We start from the raw sequence: 19,096 nt of genomic DNA, 5'->3' as shown, positions 1-19,096 counted from the left end.
AACCCTCAACCAGAATCTGGGCATTATCGCATTATTGTTTACGAGACTTTGCTCTGTGCAAGCTGGCTGTCACAATTTCTACATAGCGACTGCACTTCATAAATTACTTCATTGTTTGTAAAGCATTTTGCAATGTCCTGAGGTTTTGAATAGTGCTATAGTTCTTCCTTTCCTTTCCCAACTGTATGGATTCATGGAACTGGAAGTCTTGGCAGTTCTCCATTGGAACATGAAGGGGCCATTCACCATGCTCTGCCATTTCATTAGATTGTGGCCAATTTGTATTTTAACTCCATGTGCCCACCTTGAGTCTATTATCCCTGGAAAATCTTATCTGACGACATTCTCTCCATCCCCAGGTTTACGTTCTGCCTCTCTCTTTCTGAATAGGAACCAGCCACTACAATCTGGGTAAGTAGTGGCAACCCTCTTCACCTCATTGTGGCTCTTTCCCAGAATGCAACAGCGAAGGGCTGCCTCTTTTGGGACGACGGAGAGAGCCTGGATACTTACGAGAGGAACGATTATACTTATGTTGAATTTTCTGTGGACAAGGTATGATCCTGAACCCAAAACACCCCAGTACAGGAGAGGCTTTCCTTCAGGGGCTGATCAACTGCTGGCCGAATGTTAACTGATATTTCCTACCTATTTTACTCGGGTGTCTTCACCTGCTCCTCCTCCTTACCCCACCTTGCCTTCTGTGTTGAAGGTATTAGAACAAAGGATGGGGAGGAGGCCACTCATCTCTTTGAATCTGCTCGACCATTCAATTGGACCATGCAGATCACTGCCTCAACTCCATTTACCTGCACAGACCCATTTAAGGGGAAGCTAGAGCGAGGGAGAAAGGAATAAAAGGAAATGTCTATGGGATTACATGAAGTAAGGTATGATGAGGTCCATTTGGAGCATAACCTCTGGCATAGGTGATGGGCCAAATGGCCAGTTTGTGTTCTGTCAATTCCATATATTTATGTCATTGCACCACTTCCTATAATACTTCTATGCAACAAAAAAAATTCCATTATTCTATCTTGAAATTCCAAATGACTGAGGCAGTGTGTCCCCTTTCATGTGAACAAGATCCATTAGACTATTTTGAAGTACAGGAAATTTCTCCTCATGTCCTAACCTTTAACTCTCAACCAGAGGGTTCTTTAGGCAGAGAGAATTCCATATCTCCAGGGCCATTTTTGTGAAAATGTTTCCTAAATTGGGCAGCACCTTAGCATAGTGGTGCCTGTAAACCCATTTTGGCAGTGGGTTGTCAACTGTGCAGCACTTTGCATCAGAGTCGGCGCCAATCCATGTCTGTCCAGTGTGCTTAGGAGTCGGATGGGTGAGGGATCAAATAGATCAGGAGAGTCTCAGGATCTGAGCCTGACTCAGCTAGACTCCTGCACAACATTCAAAACGCCTGATGTTGCCAGTGTTTCCTAAACCTTGGACCCCCAGTGGGGATCATAGATGACATTCTGAAGAAACTTTGAGGCTTCAGACTGAGTGCTAGCAGCACTGCCTTTAAATCCTTATTACATCCGTACATTAACAGGAGAAACCTTTAGGGGAGACCTTTTGAAGGCACACAAGTGAAACAAGGAACCTCACCCAATGGTGTGTCCTGTCTCTTTGTTTAGTAAAACATAAGGCTCCAAACCAATGATGTGATGTTCTTGCTGTTGTGGCTATATCGCTCTGAATGATGTGCCCGCAGATTAAGTCTTTCCTCATGCTGTGTTGTGTGTTAACTGTAGAACCAACTGATCTCCAAAGTGGTCCATGTCAACACTGAGGCTACTTACATCAAGGTGAACACCTTAAATGTATACGGGGTCAAGTTCCGACCATCGAAGGTTATCGTAAATCAGAAGCCCGTTTCATTTTCCTACTCTTCAAACCAGGTGAGACTGGATATGTCAGGATTTCACCACCAGTCATAATTTTACACATCCTCAATTTTCAGAATCTGTCAGTGTTCCTTCTTCTAACACTGCCTACCTCTGTTGCCCCCAACTTGTCACCCCCCTCCTCTATCTTCACTCAATCTCTGCCATCCTGCCTTTCTGTCACCCCCCCATCTCTTTTTTTCTCCCCTTGCTGCTCTTACCCCAAACTTGTCACCTCTCTAACACTCCCTTCATTTGTTGTCCCCGTCCTCTGTCAACCCTTCATCTGTCATGCCCCCAATCTGTTGACCCCAATGATGGTTGCTGTCTACTTCAATTGCCTCCTTGCTCTGTCAGCCTCCATTCCCCCCCCCCCACCCCCCTTTATCTCTGATAACTTTTACCAGTCCTACAATCTAACATACTTTCAACTCTTATGTCTTGTCCCTTCCCTTCACCTCGTTTGTGAACATGCCTTTAGTCATCTCAGTCCCAAACTCTGGAATCCCACCACCTCTGAAGTTCTTTGCCTGCCTGCCTGCCCACCCGCCTTCCCTCCCTCCGAGTACGCTTTTGGCCCCTTGTCCTAATGTCTCCACCTTTGGCCTGGTGTCAGCTTTTGTCTGATAATGTTCCTATAAAAAAATACTTTGGAACATTTTACTCAAAGCAGGTACTGTACGTTGACTGGTGCTCATATACTAGGCATTGTTCATACCTGAAAAGGTTGTCAATTAAATGATGCATGTAAAAGCCCCATTCTGAACAAAGACGTTGTTGTGGTCATGTTGCAGGTTCTGACTGTCAATAGCCTACACCTCCCTCTTGATAAAGGGTTCCACATTACATGGTCATAATATCTGCCATTAAACTTCAAACTGAGGATTCACCCTGCTGTGGCGTGCAGGCCCGAGCTTGAAGCAATGCAAACCTTTTGGAAATACACAACAGGCCAGTTTACACTGAAGGACAGAAAGCACAGGTGGGCTGTTTAAGATGTGTACCTTCCTTGAAGAGGCCCATATTTCCAAACTCATTCACAGACAAATTTGCATTTATATAGCTTCATTCACCAAATACTTTATAGCCAGAGAGTCCGAAAACCTATTTTTAATGTTTACATGTTCTCTAGCCTGCTGTGGTTTTTGGTTCTGATTTTCCTTTGTCGTTTAGCCTGTTTTTGAGCTGTCCCATCAACTGTGTTCAATTTAAATGTTTGGCAGAGTTGATATTTTGCTGACTATGGTATTAATGCATAAAATGAGGCTTCTAGGCAGATGCTGCTTGTACTGCAAGTGAGGATAAATCAAACCAGTTCATCCCTTGTCCTTTTCCAAACTCACTTCCAGCAAAGAATACAACGAGTATAAACACTGGATATAAGGGTAAAGCATCTCCACTGTGTAATTTTAAAAAAAAGTGAAATAAAAGAATAAAATGGATGCATAAATCATTTTAATTTTGGCTCATGTTTCCTTGTCTACTTAATGGAACTATTGATACCTGCCGTGGATGATGTATTGGGGTCTAAGCAGCAATCAGAAATGCATTGTGATAATGGATTCACTAAAGAAACTGGATAAGTATCTAGAGGAAAGATTATTTGCAGGGCCCTGGGACAAGGAGAAGAGGATCGGAACCACAGTAATTGGATAGCACTTTCAAACAGCCAGCACAGCTACAATGGGCTGAATGGCCTCTTTCTGCACGGTATGATTTCATAATAAATGCTCAACTTTGACTTGTGTTCTTTCCCTGTGTTCTCATTGAATTTATTGAAGTCCACGCACAAAGTGGGGTTTGAAACTGTACAAGAGGTTGAAAGTAACATCAGCACATGCTTGTTGAAAAGATAATTTTGTTAACTCCTGCCCATACCCATTTTTCTTTGTAGACTTCACTTTGCAGCAATGTCCTTTGAATTTCGTCATTCACCGTTTGTTGCTACCAGTGAGCATCCCACAGGTCAGTAACTCTCTTCAGGAAATGGGAATGTGTGGCATACAGCTGCAGCTGCTGGTCAATGTCAAACCACTGGACATGTCCAGCATCATCACCCGATTGAAGATCCAGCTGTCCCACACTGTTCCCTAGAAAAAGAGGTAACACATTACTACCAGCTATTCATAGGATTCTTTGCCACTGGTTATATAGAAAGAAAAATGTGTATTTCTACAGCACCTTTACTATCTCAGGACATCCCAAAGCATCTTGCAGCCAATGAGGTACATTTGGAGTGCCGTCCCGGTTGGATTATTGGAAATGTGGCAGAGGAATCTGCTCTTCTTCCTCATTTCTCCCCCCTCCTTTCTCACCTCAAAGTTCACATCCTTTTATGTACCTGTGTCATCATGGAAATTTGTTGCCACTGTCTCTATCCAGGCACTGTCGGTATTCCGAGGATCATCCACATATCCTGCATACACCTGGATTAGAAAGTTAGGAAACCAATCAGTTGAACTGGTGTGGATTGCAGTGGACTAGACCAATCCAATTTTCCTGACAGTGGTTCATGTGCAACTGATGTTCACCCTCTTTCCTGGCATTAATCATGAGCCCCTCATGCCCCATGCCACCCCTAAATTTCCACTCCCACACTTGGTCCAATCCCTTGTGTCCTTCCTCCTGCTCCGATCCACCCCAGCTTCAGCCCCAGAGAGTGAGGATTGGATAAGTGACAGCAAAGAAGTGTTTCTCTCCGCCTGCTCACCTCTTTGGCTTTCTCTTTACTGAAAATGCTTTGGAACAGTCTTCTCAAGCGATCCTTCTCGCGCTTGGAGGCAGTCAGAGAATTAAGTGCTTCTTCCCCAAATTCACGCTTCAGGGTCGCTGACACGAGTTCACCATTATCCACCATTCCCTACCACAAGAGGGAGAGGCAATTAAAGCAACTTGCCCTTCAGTCCTGAGGGGAACTGCACTCAATAAGACCAGCTTCTTAAAGAGAGCATCTCTCCCTGTAATCTGCTCAGGGGCAAAATTCTAGTGGCCTACATCTCCAAACTAGTTTAATCGATAGCAAGAGGACTAGCAGGACGAGTGCTCCTGGGGAGAGAAAAGCAGAACCTCCAGATTCACTCCTTTCTTTACAAATTACAGGCTCCAGACGTGAGGGAGAAAATAGATGAGCCAGAGATGCTGCTCCAAGTCATGTTTTCTACCCAGAGAGATGGGTCTAGGTGAAGGCAGCAGAGGACCCTCCATTATTGAATGACCCTCACTGTTTAAATTGTTGGAACTTTGGGCTAGGGTTACTTGTGAACCTGGACCTCAGTAACACCAGAAACTAGCATTTATATAGCACCCGCAATAAGGGAAAATGTCCTGAGGTAGTGAATTGGTGTCAGGACGGGGAATTAGATTGTGAAAAATGAGATGATGTTGGGGGAACAAAGTTGGGAGTTGGTACAGAACCAGAGTTATTTAGTGTCTGCTCTGTTTTTAATGTTCCATACATGATCAGAGTAGGTTTGCCAACCCACCTGCTGGCAAGAATTAAAGATTCTTTAAAGAATTTGAAGAATTAAAGATACTGCTATGGAAAACATCTGGGGAAAGAAAAACCATGGTGGAATAGGGTCATGTGGGGGCAATTTGGGAGGGGTTTTTGAACAGATAGCCTGGTGCAAGTGTCACATTATCCTCACCCCAGGAATCGCCCATTCCCCGCAGTCCTTCCGCTTTATCGCCACAAACTGTAGAATGGGTTTGCCAGATAGCTTGTGAATTACCTTCTGGCCTGCCTCTCTCTTCCACCTGCAAGGGAGAATGAAAACATTCCTCAGTCAGCAACAGGACAGGACTATTGATAAAACAAAGAGTTATCACAGAGAAGTTGGAGGTCACAGGTGAGACAGAGTTGACTATCAGATGACAAATGTTTTCTGCACCCTGTTCAAAATTATGAGGGCATTTGATACAGGAGAATAGGGAGAAACTGCTGCCCTATGGCGAGGGAAATAGACAGCAAGCAGTTCTGGTCAAAAGGACAAGGCAAATTTGTAGTTCTGACAGAAAACCTTTGACTGCTCTGGCTTAGACTGGTGCCTCAGTAGCTCTATAGATCAGACACTGTCCTCCCATCACTGCCACCTAGCTTCAAATCTACAACAGAAATGATGGTACAGCAGAGCTTCCATATCCTCTGATTCCACAAGGCAAAAGACCATGGGGTCAGATCCCATTCCTGAGCCTTGAGAACAGCCTTGACGGATGTTTTGGTGTTTGACTGAGGGAATGCTGCATTGTATGAAGTACTAGCTTTCGGATGAGATATCAAACCAAGGTCCCACCTGCCCTCTCCAGTGGAATTGGAAGTTCCCATGGCACTATTTCAAACAGCAGGGAAGCTCTCAGCCAATATCAGCAAATGAAAGAGAGATTATCTGGTCATTGCTCCTTGTTGGATCTTGGTGTGCAAATTGAATTCTGCATTTTTTCACATTACAACAGTGACCGTATTTTAAAATAAGTATTCATTGGCTGTAAAATACTATGGGACATCCTGAGGTTGGACTTATATAAATGAAAATTCCCTTCCTTTCACTATAAGGAGCCAATGTGAAGTTCAGCCAGGATCAGATCTATGTAAACATGCTGATCCTGCACTGATGACAGGTTGACTCACTCAGTCTGCTTGTTGCGACACAAGTGGAGAATGTTGTCAGGAAGGCTTATGGAATGTTAGCCTTTATAGGAAGGGGTATAGAGTTTAAAAGCTGCCGTCTAATGCTTCAGTTGTATAGAACGTTGGTTAGACCGCATTTGGAGTACTGCGTCCAGTTCTGGTCACCTTACTACCGGAAGGACGTAGAGGCTCTGGAAAGGGTGCAGAGGAGGTTTACCAGGATGTTGCCTGGCATGGAGGGGCTGGGTTACGAGGAAAGGTTGGAGAAACTGGGACTGTTCTCCTTGGAAAGACGGAGATTGAGGGGGGACATGATAGAGGTATATAAGATACTGAAGGGAATAGACAGAGTCAATAGTGAGAGACTGCTCCCTAGATTGGTTACAAATACAAGAGGACATGATTTAAGGGTGAGGGGGGAGAGGTATAATTTGGATATGAGAGGAAGGTTCTTTACGCAGAGAGTTGTGGGGGTATGGAACGCGCTACCGAGTAGGGTGGTGGAGGTGGGAACGTTGGACTCGTTTAAGGTTCAGTTAGGTAGGCACACGAGTGAAACGAGGATGGACGGTTATGGTAGGGGTTATTAAATAAGGGTTAGAACCTCGGGAGACACCGGAAAGGCAGGCTTGTGATTAACGTTTTTGTCTTTTATTCCGCAGGTGGAGGTCCACCTCGTTGTCAAACGAGGGGCATGCACACAGTGGGTCGTGCGTGGGCTACTCTTGGAGGTTCCAGGAGTGGCCTAGTACTTCGTGTCGGTGTGTGTGCTTGATCCTGGACCGGTAGACGGGCGCCGCAACAGCTCGGTGACTAGCACTGCTAGCTGTGCAGATGCATGGATTTGGGCCTGTGTCTGTGGGAGTTTGTGCGTTCTCCCTGTGGATGCGTGGGTTTCCTCCGGGCGCTCCGGTTTCCTCCCACACCCCAAAGATGTGCTCTTAGGCTGATTGGTTTTACCAAATTGACACTATTCTCCCCTGAATCTGGCTAAGTCAGGGGTTCTATTCGTAGACACGCAGGGTAGAATAGGTGTAGGGTGATGCGGCGGCGCGGGCTCGTTGGGCCGAAGGGCCTGTTTCCCGTGCTGGGTTGTTCTTTGTTCTTTGTACATACCGTGTGACAATGGGATCAGCAGCGTGGTTTGGTCCCCACTTTCCCAGCAGGCCTCGAGATTTGATTCCCGTTCTTCCCATTGGATTCCTAGGGGTAACATCAGGAGCATGATCCATTAACAGTGGTTATCTTCACCTGAAGTTCTGGTGAAAGGTCACAGACCTGAAACATGAACTCTGTTTTTTGCTTCACAGATGCTGCTAGACCTCAGTATTTCCAACATTTTCTGTTTTTATTCCACATGCAAGATCTTGACCTAAAGAATGGTGACCTCTTATCTGGCAGACCATTATCACACTGAATAAAATTATTTTCACTATCTGTTCTAAATGTACTTTTTACTCATTTAAAATGATGCCCTCTGGCCGATTCTCTGGCATGCTTTGAAGTTCTATTCAACGACTAATTTATTTAATATTTTCTAAATTTCAATGAGATCTTTTTTTGATCTTCTCTGCAGATTGTCTTTCTCACTCATTCCATTTAGATGTGGGGATTTTTTTGTTCCTCTTCTCAGCAATGTCATATTGGGAGACGTGTCATTTCTCCAACAGTGCTGACCACGCTATGCTAAGTGAGCTTTGACCAATGTTTTGACCTCACCTTTGGCACTATTCCTCAACACACCGGCTTGAATCCAACAGCGTATCTGCTTTGGAAATTGTGCTGTTCCTTGTCTAGACCCCATTAATAGCGATGAGCTTACTATTACCCCCAGGCACCACACCCTGTCTCCTTGTGATAATTCTACAGTGCCCTTTTCAGTTTTTTTAAAACTTTTCTCAGCTTCCTGTTTCATTTTCTATTTCTCTGCTCACTTAGCATTTTGATGTAAACCCTCTGCAAACTATTAACTGCATCTTCTGGCTCAACAGAACCTCCCATCTGAGTGTCTTTTGAGGCATTTACAGCTGTTTTTGATGCCAAGGTCACATCAATCTGCTACCTTTTAGCAACATCCACATTCCCTCTTTATGCATCCTCTCTTGAAAGTGATAGTTTATGACAGTAGCTGTGACTCAGTGGTTCAGCTGAGCACTGAGTTAGCAGCTAGTCGGTTCAAGACCCACTCTAGAAACTTGAGCACACAACCTAGACTGAAAGGAGTGCTGCTGTATTGGAGGTGCCGTCTTTCAGATAATATATTAAATCCATCTCAGTTGGATGTAAAAGATGTTATCATTTTGAATTGGAGCACGTGTTCTGGCCGATATTCATCCTTCAATCAACAGGATTGAAAAACATATTAAGTGCCTTAAGATATTCTGAGGTAATGAATGGTGCTATATAAATGCAAGTCTTTTTTTTCTTCATGCTGGGGTACAGTTCACAAGAGTGGACTGACATCTGGGTATCTCATTCTAATGATGGCTCTTCATATTTAACAATGACATTCAATAACAGAAAGCTTCAGTTCATCCGACAGCCGCAGACCTCCTGCTTCCAGTGGAAGTTACTGGATAGCAATCAGCACTGAAGCATAAGAACATAAGAAATAGGAGCAGGAGTAGGCCATCTAGCCCTTCGAGCCTGCCCTGCCATTCAATAAGATCATGGCTGATCTGAAGTGGATCAGTTCCACTTTCCCGCTTTCTTCCCATAACCCTTAATTCCCTTGTCTATCAGAAATCTATCTACCCATGACTTAAATATTTTCAACGAGGTAGCCTCCACCACTTCAATGGACAGAGAATTCCAGAGACTCACCACCCTTTGAGCGAAGAAGTCCCTCCTCAACTTTGTTCTAAACTGCCCCCCTTATTTTGAGGCTGTGCCCTCTAGTTCTGTTTTCTTTTCTAAGCGGAAAGAATCTCTCCACCTCTACCCTATCTAGCCCCTTCATTATCTTGTAAGTCTCTATAAGATCCCCCCTCAGCCTTCTAAACTCCAACGAGTACAGACCCAGTCTATTTAATCTCTCCTCATAAGTTAACCCCCTCATCTCCAGTATCAGCCTGGTGAACCTTCTCTGTACTCCCTCCTAGGCCAATATATCCTTACACAAATAAGGGGACCAAAACTGCACACAGTACTCCAGTTGCGGCCTCACCAGTACCCTGTACAGTTGCAGCAAGACCTCCCTGCTTTTATATTCTATCCCCCTCGCTATAAAGACCAACATTCCATTCGCCTTCTTGATCACCTGCTGCACCAGCAGACTGGGTTTTTGCGATTCGTGCACAAGGACCCCCAGGTCCCTCTGCACAGTAGCATGCTGCAGCTTTTCACCCTTTAAATAATATTCCTTCCTACTATTATTTCTACCAAAGTGGATAACCTCACATTTGCTAACGTTATACTCCATCTGCCAGATCCTCGCCCACTCACTCAGCCTATCCAGATCTCTCTGCAGACTTTCCGCGTCGTCCACGCAATTCGCTTTTCCACCCATCTTCGTGTCATCAGCAAGTTTTGTTACCCTACACTCAGCCCCCTCTTCCAGATTGTCTATGTATATGGTAAACAGTTGAGGCCCCAATACGATCCCTGCGGCACTCCATTAGTCACCAACTGCCAACCAGAAAAGCATCCATTTATTCCAACTCTCTGCTTCCTGTTAGATAACCAATCCTCAATCCACGCTAACACTTTTCCCGTGTACCCTAACCTTCTGCAGCAACCTTTTGTGAGGCACCTTATCGAATGCCTTCTGGAAATCTAAAAACACCAAATCCACTGGTTCCCTCTGTCTACCGCACTAGTCACATCATCATAAAAATCCAGTAAATTCGTTAAACACGACTTCCCCTTCATGAATTCGTGCTGTGTCTGTTTGACCAAACCGTTCTTTTCTAGGTGTCTTGCTATTTCTTCTTTGATGATGGATTCTAGCATTTTTCCAACTATGGACGTTAAGCTAACCAGCCTGTAGTTCCCCGCCTTTTGTCTGCTACCTTTTTTAAACAGTGGCGTAACATTAGCTGTTTTCCAATCCGCTGGTACTTCCCCAGAGTCCAGCGAATTTTGATAAATAATTACTAAGGCATCTGCTATTACTTCTGCCATTTCTTTCAGAACCCTGGAATGCATTCCATCCGGTCCCGGGGACTTGTCTACCTTCAGTCCCGTTAGTCTACCAAGCACTACCTCTCTGGTAACAGTAATTGTATTAAGGACCTCATCTCCTACCAACCCTCTAATATTCGGTAAGCTATTTGTGTCCTTCTCCGTGAAGACCGACACAAAAAACTTCATTAAAGTCTCAGCCATTTCCTTGTTACCCATCATTAAATCCCCCCTCTCGTCCTCCAAGGGTCCAACATTCACTCTAGCCAGTTTCTTCTTCTTCATATATTTGTAAAAACTTTTACTTTTTTTAATATTTAGAGCTAGTTTAGCTTCATACTCTATCTTTCCTTTCTTTAACGCTTTCTTAGTCATTCTTTGTTGTTTCTTAAATCTTTCCCAATCTTGTAATTCCCCACTATTTTTAGCCGCTCTGTACGCATCGGTTTTTAATCTGGACAGATTTTTCTCTCCCGCCTGTCAGGGGAGCTGAGACCAAATTGTACTATTCCTGAATGCTATTCAAGTGGAGATGTGCTAACTCAGCACAGCATAGAGATTCAATCGTTGATATTTCAAAGTGTGTGTGTGCCCAAATTACACACTAGTTAGCAACTCAGGCAGTGGAGCTGTCACAATTTTCTTTAATGCAACAATAATTTGCATTTGCATAGCATCTCTAACATAGTAAAATATCTTAAGGTACTTCACAGAAGCGTTACCAAACAAAATCTAAATTAGAAAGCGAATTCCAGAGCTCAGGACCCAGGCAGCTGAAAGCCAACTATAGAGCAATTAAAATCGAGGAATCTGAGACTCTCACTGCTTCTAACTTTGGCAGGTCACCATCAAATTGAAACGAAAGGCTGAGATCAGTACTTACCGTGGCAGCTTGTCCTCATCCAGCTCATAAGAACCCAGAATACTTCTCCGATCTATTCCACTATCCAGTGCATTGAATCGTGGACCATCTTCCGATTGTCCTTCCTTCCTGTGTCACAAGTGTTATGTTGAAGAAGAAACAAATGACTGACGACGAATATTTTTTTAAACTGTGCAAGTAAATAAAGACTGATGGATGGAATGAAACTGAAAAAGGAACAAAGTTGCACCCAGGCTAAGACACCCTCCCAGGGAGGGATAGAAACACACAAGGAGCGACCCTCACAGGCAGGAATCCTCGCCAGGAGGCAGACGCAGAGGGAGGGACCCTCGCCAGGAGGCAGACGCAGAGGGAGGGACCCTCGCCAGGAGGCAGACGCAGAGGGAGGGACCCTCGCCAGGAGGCAGACGCAGAGGGAGGGACCCTCGCCAGGAGGCAGACGCAGAGGGAGGGACCCTCGCCAGGAGGCAGACGCAGAGGGAGGGACCCTCGCCAGGAGGCAGACGCAGAGGGAGGGACCCTCGCCAGGAGGCAGACGCAGAGGGAGGGACCCTCGCCAGGAGGCAGACGCAGAGGGAGGGACCCTCGCCAGGAGGCAGACGCAGAGGGAGGGACCCTCGCCAGGAGGCAGACGCAGAGGGAGGGACCCTCGCCAGGAGGCAGACGCAGAGGGAGGGACAATCGTAGCCAGACAGCTCGCATGCACTGAGAGATTTCGCCGTCCCTCTCCTATTCCCCATATTACCTGATGTCAGGGTCTGCCCATTCAGGCCCAGCCCTGACGATATCTGCAGTATAGTCCACTGGCTCGTATTCTGGCCATGGGATGCTCCAGCTGACATAGTTGTCAGGGACAGGGAACCGCTTGACCTGTGAACCTGGGTAGGGTGAGCTTCGTGCTTTGATGTGAATCATCAGTGGGGTTCCCATATTGTGATGCAAGGCAGGGCACACTGGATAAGGTTCAGGCCTGTACCAACTGGACTGGCTGAGGCTGACACTGAAATGGAAACACTTTATCATTAGGAAATTGTTTACTCAGTATTCTAACTCCTAAGAAACCAACTCTCTCAATACATAAACCGCACTGCAACAGCGACTACTCTTCTAAAAGCATCTCATTAAGCTGTGCCTGCTTTACGACATCTTTTAAAAAAAGGCACTACTTAAATGCAAGTTCTTTACTAAATTCAGAATGGCATATTCTGTGCAATTCAAATTTTCAGATTTTCTTGATTTTATCTGGGTCTTAAGTATGACTTAAATCACAAATACATCTCCAAGTACAATCTTACTCCGTATATGTTGCAGACACTTCAAGGGCAATTTTAGATACTTCTGCACCCACTCCTGTCTCTCTCTACCTGCTCAGTATCCCTCCCACGTCTGTTAGATTATCATTCCTCCAATCACTCGTTTAGTCTCCAGTGTTCTGCTGCCCCACCTTGATCGATGAAGATTGAGAAGCTGCTGGTGATCTCTGAGGCTGCTCCTGATTAGAAAAAAAAGAAACCCTTGCTGATTGGTCTTCCTCAGCAGACCGATGTCAAGAAATCAGTCACTGTTGGTCACTGGACAATACAGGAGTGTCTACTGGCTGAAAAGAACCAATTATTTCTACATTTCAGTTGCTGAGTGGTTGCCGTGAACAGGAATAGAAACCTCAAGATGAAAAAAAATTATGTTGTTGACTCACTTCCTCCATTAAATTTACAATCAGACAAGAGATTTAAAAGGGACATCTTCCTTTGTGGCATTTAGCATTTTTACAATTTATTAACCACTCAATTTTATCCTGATGTCTCTGCCAATGCTGGGCTGTAGTAAGATGTTAGCCAGCAGCATTTTCAGTAACTCAACTGTGTCAAGATTTTTCAGCTACAGTAGGCATCGTTGTTAATCATGGCTCACTCGGAATTGAAAGATTTTGAGTTCAAGTTCCACTTCAGAGACTTCAGCACGTACATCTAGACTGACTTTCTAGTGTAGTACCAAGGTAGTGCTGTACAGCCAGAGGCGCTGTCTTTTGCAAGAGATATTCAACTGAGGTTCCATCAGTGATTTCAGCTGGATGTAGTTCCCATGGGACTAAATTGAGGAAAATCAGGGAAGATATTCTGATGTCTAGGCCATTTTTCACTGCACAATCAATACCTAAAAATGGATTATCTAACTATCATCAGATTGACGGTTGTGGGAACTTGCTGTCATAAATTGGCTATGCATTACAACAGTGACTTCACCATAACTGTACTTCATTGACTGTAAGTGCATTTTGGGACATCCTGGGATTGTGAAAGGTGCTGTAAAAATTGAGTCCTTCTTCAACTGGATTCTGCATGAGTGTATTTTGCAGCAGAGGCCACAGAGTGAAAAATCCTGATGCTTCTATTCCCTAATGCAGGAGGATGGTAAGTGGATTGTAACACCACCACTGCTGACCTGGGCTACGATCACCAAGTGTGGCACAGCCTTAGATCAAACACAGAGTGCACCAAATGAGCCAAGGAGCTAACAGAATTTTAAAAAAATTGAACAAACAAAACAATTGTTCAAATCTGCATCATTGAGATGCCTAGTTCCTAAACACAGAAAATATATAGCACAGATGGTGGCCATTTGGCCCAGTATGGCACCTTCTTGTTTTCTCAGTTCTTCCTCCCATGTTAAAGAGTAAGAAGTCTCACACCATCAGGTTAAAGTCCAATAGGTTTATTTGGAATAACAACCTTTTGGGTGAGTTCTGAGGAAGGAGCAGCGCTCCGAAAGCCTGCGATTCCAAATAAATCTGTTGGACTTTAACCTGATGTTGTGAAACTTCCTACTGTGCCAGCCCCAGTCCAATGCCGACATCTCCACATCATGTTAAAGAGAGCAGTGCTGTACAAACATGAGTGAGGCATTGACCAGAGATAAAGCCTGGGGTTCAGGTGTGCCATCTCTCAGGGTCACTGTACCTGTGTCTGGTCCAAATGCAGCATACTAGCAGAGAAGTGCACACAGCCATAATCCGATGCCTGGGGTTTTGTTTGCACGCAATGTCCTTACTCATACCCCTTGACTACCATCCAGTCCCATCACACCTCCAGTCCATACTTTCAGCTTTTGTCCACACAACATTTACACTAGGGCTGTTCACACTCACAGCCCCTTCTCACACTCCCAACTCCTGATCACAACCAAACTGTGCTTACAGCCTCTGCAGTCTGGCTCAGTCATAACCTTATACTTGAATTCACAGTGGAGCCTGGAGCAGCCTCTCTTATCTTCACTGACCCCGCGTTGTCACCCCACAGCCCAGGCCCCGCCCCACGCTGTTGATTGACAGGATATCGGCGCCAGCCAGTGTCGGTTGCACAACTTCCGGTCCGCGGCGCTCTGCCTCCGGGTGAGGAAGTTTCCCTGTGTATGTGCGCGCGCGCGGCCGGGGGAAGGGTTTGGGTGCGGACAGGATCGGAGCAGCCCTGGCCTTGGGCCCCAGGCAGGCAGAGGGGGAAGGCCCAGAGTGCATAGGTGTCTGTGTAACCCGTCTACCCTTGGCCGGACTAAGAGGTCCCAGCCACTGCTTTAGTTCGGGTCAAGCGACGGAGCAACATTTTTATAGCGCCTGTCACATCCTTAGAACCTCCAAAAGTGCTTTACAGCCAATGAAATGCAGCTGCTATTGTAATATAGGCAATTCGGCAGTCAATTTGCGCACAGGAAGATCCCACAATCAGCAGTATGATATTGACCAGATAGTCATGTGGATTGGTAGATAAATACTGGTCAAAAACAGAACAGGGAAAATAATTGACTAGGAATCTTCATATCTACCTGAAAGGTTAGATGGGGCTTTGATTTAATATCGCATTGAAAAAGAAAGAGGCCTTTCTGATAGTGTGGCATTCCCTCATTGATACATTCTCCTGCATTTTGTACTGTTGTTATCTGGAACAGGATTTGAACCCATCATCCTTCTGATTCAGAAGTGCCACTGAGCCATAACGAATGATGCATAAATCTGTAATGTAGGCGGGCAGACAGGTGAAGGTGGACTTTTTAAAAAAACAATTCAAAACAAATGTTTGAAGATGCAATTATCTTCAATATTCAGTGTCAAAACATCTGTTTGAAAGGAATTGAAAGGACTTACTCTCTTCGTATGATCTGTTAGTGCGTCTATAGCTCTGATGAGAGGTCCACACCATAAATGGAGATTGTCTTTTCCAGATGTGGATGGACTGCAGACATTTTATGATTTTTGATTTTCCAGCACTTGCAGATTTATTTTATTTCCATTTTAACATTTTTGTGTAATTTGTTAGCAGGCTGGGATAGTTGTACGGAAAGACAAGTGTATAGTTTGCCAGGATGAACCGGCCAAAAGCTGTGGCAATCCGGCGCCCTAGCAGTGCCAAACCCAGTGGTGAGTGAAGCCTCTTTTTATAAATTCTATGGATTTATTTTCTTTTGTCAGAAAGTTATTGCTTAGTACATTGGACTTGGTAGAGAGCTGCCTGGAAGAAGCTGATAGCAAATGCACCAGCATTCTGTTGTTTGCATTCTTTGTTTCCTGTATGGATTCCTTAAAATTGGACCTGGGATTCCAAGTGGGCCAATTTCAAAAATGTGCAGCGAGAGGTAGGACAGCATTAACATTGTTGATCTACAAGAACTTGATGATCAGACTGCCATTTAGTTTGGAACTGTTGCGCCAAAGTTGGAACAGGAATAGGCCACTCAGCCTCTTAAGCCAGTTCTGCCATTCAGTTGGTTCATGGTTGATCTTAATTCTATCTACCCTCTTTGGTTCCCTAATCTGTAATACCTTTGCCATACAAAAATTGATCAATCTCAGTTTTGAGAGTGTCTGCAGCCCATATTCTGGTCAAGTTGAAAGGACAGTGTGACAGGAAAACTCCTCTTCTTCAGAAAAACCCTCTTCAATCTACTTTAGCTGCTGGACATGTATCTAATCTCCATTATTATTCCTGGTATTAAATTCTAAATTTGAAGAGACAAACCTTACTGCTATTACTTACTTGAAACATATAGGATTCTGAAAAGGTTTGACAAGGTATATACTGAGAAGATGTTTTGCCCTCATGAAAGAATTTAGAACCAGAGAGCATGGTCTCACAATAGAGGAGTGCCAGTTTAAGACTGAGATGTGGAGGAATTTCTTCTTTCAGTAGTTTGAGAGTCTTTGGAACTCCTTGTTACGGAGCACTGTGGGGGGGCAGAATCCTTGTGTATATATAATCCTTGTGTGTATATATGTGAATATAGATAGATTTTTGATCAGTAAGGGGATCAAGGGTTATGAGGAAAGAGCAGGAAAGTGGATGTGAGGAATGTTGGATCAGCCGTGATCCTATTGAATGGCAAAGCAAGCCTGAGTGGCCGAATGGCCTTTCCCTGTTCCCATTATTATTGAATTTATTTTTAAGGTTCATAGATGGGAGAATAACTCTGCAAACTCCATACACACCCCCATCTCATTCGTTTTTCTTGCATTTCTTCATTTTATTTGCTTCAGGTCATCCGCCCCCTGGGGACTTTATAGCACTGGGTTCGAAGAGCCAGGCGTCTGATGTTAAAGCATCAGGAACACTGTTGAAACCAGCACAGACGGGGCTGCAGTCTGATAGGAAGAGAGAGGGATCATCGGCCATGACTTCAACCTCTGGCCTCTCAAAGCGTCCAAAAATCTCTTCCACTCCCCCACTGAGCGCGCTTGGGCGTCTAGCAGAGGCTGCAGTCGCAGAGAAACGGGCCATATCACCTTCGATTAAAGAGCCATCTGTCATACCAATTGAAGGTAAATGTCGCAAACGGTAGGACATCGCCTGGTATGCACTTGGCTTCATGACCTAATACCTGGTGTTAAGTACAGTACAGTTCTCCACATTCTTACTCCTGATGTTTAAACAGTGTTGCATCAATATTCAGTGTTCTTTTTGTTATTCTTTAATTCGTTCAAACATTTCCAGAATTTCTAAATAGAAAGAACTTGCATTTATTTCACGTCTTTAACAAGCTCAAGATGCTTCAAAGAATTTTGCAATAACTTAAGCATGTTCTAAAGTCACTTTCTGTATAGGAAACAGTCAGCCAAGTTCCCACAATGACCAATGAGAGAATGACCTCAAAGTTTTATGGATGCTAACTGAAATGATTGTTGTGTGGGATACTAGGAGAAATTTCCTGCTATTTGAAATAATGAGGGGAATCTTTTATGTGTACCTGAGAGGGCACACAGGGCCTTGGTTTAATATTTCATCCATAGGATGGCAAGCAGAAACTTTTTCAGGCCATCTTTCAAGTTTTGTAGTCTAAACTTGACAGAGTGATTACTGCTTGGTTTAAGTTTCTGTCCTTGAGGAGGAGGTGGTTCAGGTATATTTGAGGTACGTTTCATAAGAGGGAAAGAGCTCTCTGAATGACATGAGACAGAGAATAAGATAAAGCAGGAAAAGGCTGTGTATAATAGATCTCGGGTTAATAGTGCAAGGGAGGAACAGGCTGCATAGAAAATGATCAGAGGGGAAATGAAAAATGAAATAAGAGGTACAATGTGAGCGTGAGAAGAGTCTGACAGCTGACAAAAGGGTGTCCAAAAGTCTTCTGGAGGCATATAAATAGTAAAAAGATAGTAAGAGGAGTGGTAGCACTGACTTAGGGTCCAGAAAAGGATCAGAGGCTGAGGTCCTAACTGAGTACTTTGCATCTATCCTTATCAAAGAAGAGGTTATGACCAAAGCCATAATGAAAGAGATGGTGATTGAGAAATCAGATAGGTTTAAAATTGATAAAGCAGGGGCACAGAAAGGTTGGCTGTACTTGAACTTGATTTGACACCAGGAACAGATGATGTATACAAGGATGCTGAAGCAAGTAAAGGTGGAAATTGTACAGGGAATGGCCACTTATGGTAGTTAGGCATGGGGACTGGAGAATTGCAAATATTACACCCTTGTTCAAAGACGTATGTAAGGGTAAGTTCAGTGACTACAAGTCAGTCAGTTTAATCTCAGTGGTAGGAATGCTTTCAGAATGATAATTCAAGGCAAAATTAATAGTCTTGGCCAAATGCCGATTAATTAAGGAAAGCCAACATAGATTTATTAAAAGCAAATTGTGTTTACCCTCATCAAAAAACTCGATCAAGTTAGTTAATGTTGTTCATGTTGTATGTAGATTTCCAAAAATGTTTGATAAGGCATCACATAATAAACTTGTCAGTTGAAGCTCATGGAATAAAAGAGACAGTGGCAGCAAGGACACAAAGCTGGTTACTGATGGGAATCAGAGGGTAGTGATGAAAGGTAGTTTTTGAACTGGAGGAAGGTGTGTAGTGGGATTCCCCTAGAGTTGGTACTAAACTAGTGTTTTTCTTGATCTGTATAAATGACTTAAATCTGGGTGTGCAGCACACAACTTTAAAATTTGCAAACGACCCAGAATTTGGAATAGGGTGCAGGAGCAGAAGGATGTAGGGTATATGTGCATAAATAAAATGAAAATGGCAAATGATTAAAAGGGCTTGATAAATATAGGCATAGATACTAAAGCAAGGAAGTTATGATTTTT

General features: G+C 44.1%; 3 protein-coding genes across 14 annotated transcripts in view; 2 read left to right on the top strand and 1 right to left on the bottom strand.

The window, feature by feature from the left end:
• Positions 1 to 3,348, top strand: part of gaa2 (alpha glucosidase 2) — a 45,738-nt gene extending 42,390 nt beyond the window's left edge. For all 6 annotated transcript variants that reach the window (XM_080206446.1, XM_080206444.1, XM_080206447.1 and 3 more), the window contains exons 18-20: positions 391 to 555; positions 1,758 to 1,904; positions 2,684 to 3,348. In XM_080206446.1, coding sequence (XP_080062572.1) covers positions 391 to 555; positions 1,758 to 1,904; positions 2,684 to 2,746 — 375 coding nt within the window. In that variant the 3' untranslated portion in view covers positions 2,747 to 3,348. The remainder of the gene's footprint in view (positions 1 to 390; positions 556 to 1,757; positions 1,905 to 2,683) is intronic.
• A 100-nt stretch (positions 3,349 to 3,448) lies between these two features.
• LOC145354883 (ADP-ribose pyrophosphatase-like) lies at positions 3,449 to 14,836 on the bottom strand. 5 transcript variants are annotated; one of them, XM_080206459.1, is made up of 8 exons: positions 14,479 to 14,836; positions 12,267 to 12,521; positions 11,522 to 11,629; positions 7,633 to 7,719; positions 5,621 to 5,645; positions 4,600 to 4,749; positions 4,231 to 4,315; positions 3,449 to 3,979 (listed from the first exon to the last, which is right to left on the bottom strand). In XM_080206459.1, the coding sequence occupies exons 1-8, from the start codon at positions 14,571 to 14,573 to the stop codon at positions 3,834 to 3,836; spliced, it is 951 nt and encodes a 316-aa protein (XP_080062585.1). In that variant the 5' UTR covers positions 14,574 to 14,836; the 3' UTR covers positions 3,449 to 3,833. The 5 variants fall into 5 exon arrangements, with proteins under 5 accessions (XP_080062585.1, XP_080062584.1, XP_080062586.1 ...); XM_080206458.1 differs by having other exon boundaries at positions 5,537 to 5,645; positions 14,479 to 14,835; XM_080206460.1 differs by having other exon boundaries at positions 5,537 to 5,645; positions 14,716 to 14,822.
• A 134-nt stretch (positions 14,837 to 14,970) lies between these two features.
• Positions 14,971 to 19,096, top strand: part of ints1 (integrator complex subunit 1) — a 105,003-nt gene continuing 100,877 nt past the window's right edge. Inside the window, exons 1-3 of one of the 3 annotated variants that reach the window (XM_080206441.1) lie at positions 14,971 to 15,344; positions 15,832 to 15,929; positions 17,043 to 17,324. In XM_080206441.1, the coding sequence (XP_080062567.1) occupies positions 15,875 to 15,929; positions 17,043 to 17,324 (337 nt within the window). In that variant the 5' untranslated portion in view covers positions 14,971 to 15,344; positions 15,832 to 15,874. Of the gene's footprint in view, positions 15,345 to 15,366; positions 15,548 to 15,828; positions 15,930 to 17,042; positions 17,325 to 19,096 lie in introns of those variants that run through there. The other 2 variants (XM_080206440.1, XM_080206442.1) reach the window with 2 other exon arrangements.

This window comes from Carcharhinus amblyrhynchos, chromosome 18 (assembly GCF_965287045.1).
Source record: "Carcharhinus amblyrhynchos chromosome 18, sCarAmb.v2.hapA, whole genome shotgun sequence".
NCBI classification, from domain to species: Eukaryota; Metazoa; Chordata; class Chondrichthyes; order Carcharhiniformes; family Carcharhinidae; genus Carcharhinus; species Carcharhinus amblyrhynchos.
The sequence above is the reverse complement of the archived record's forward strand: the minus strand, read 5'-3'. Positions and strand labels throughout refer to the sequence as shown.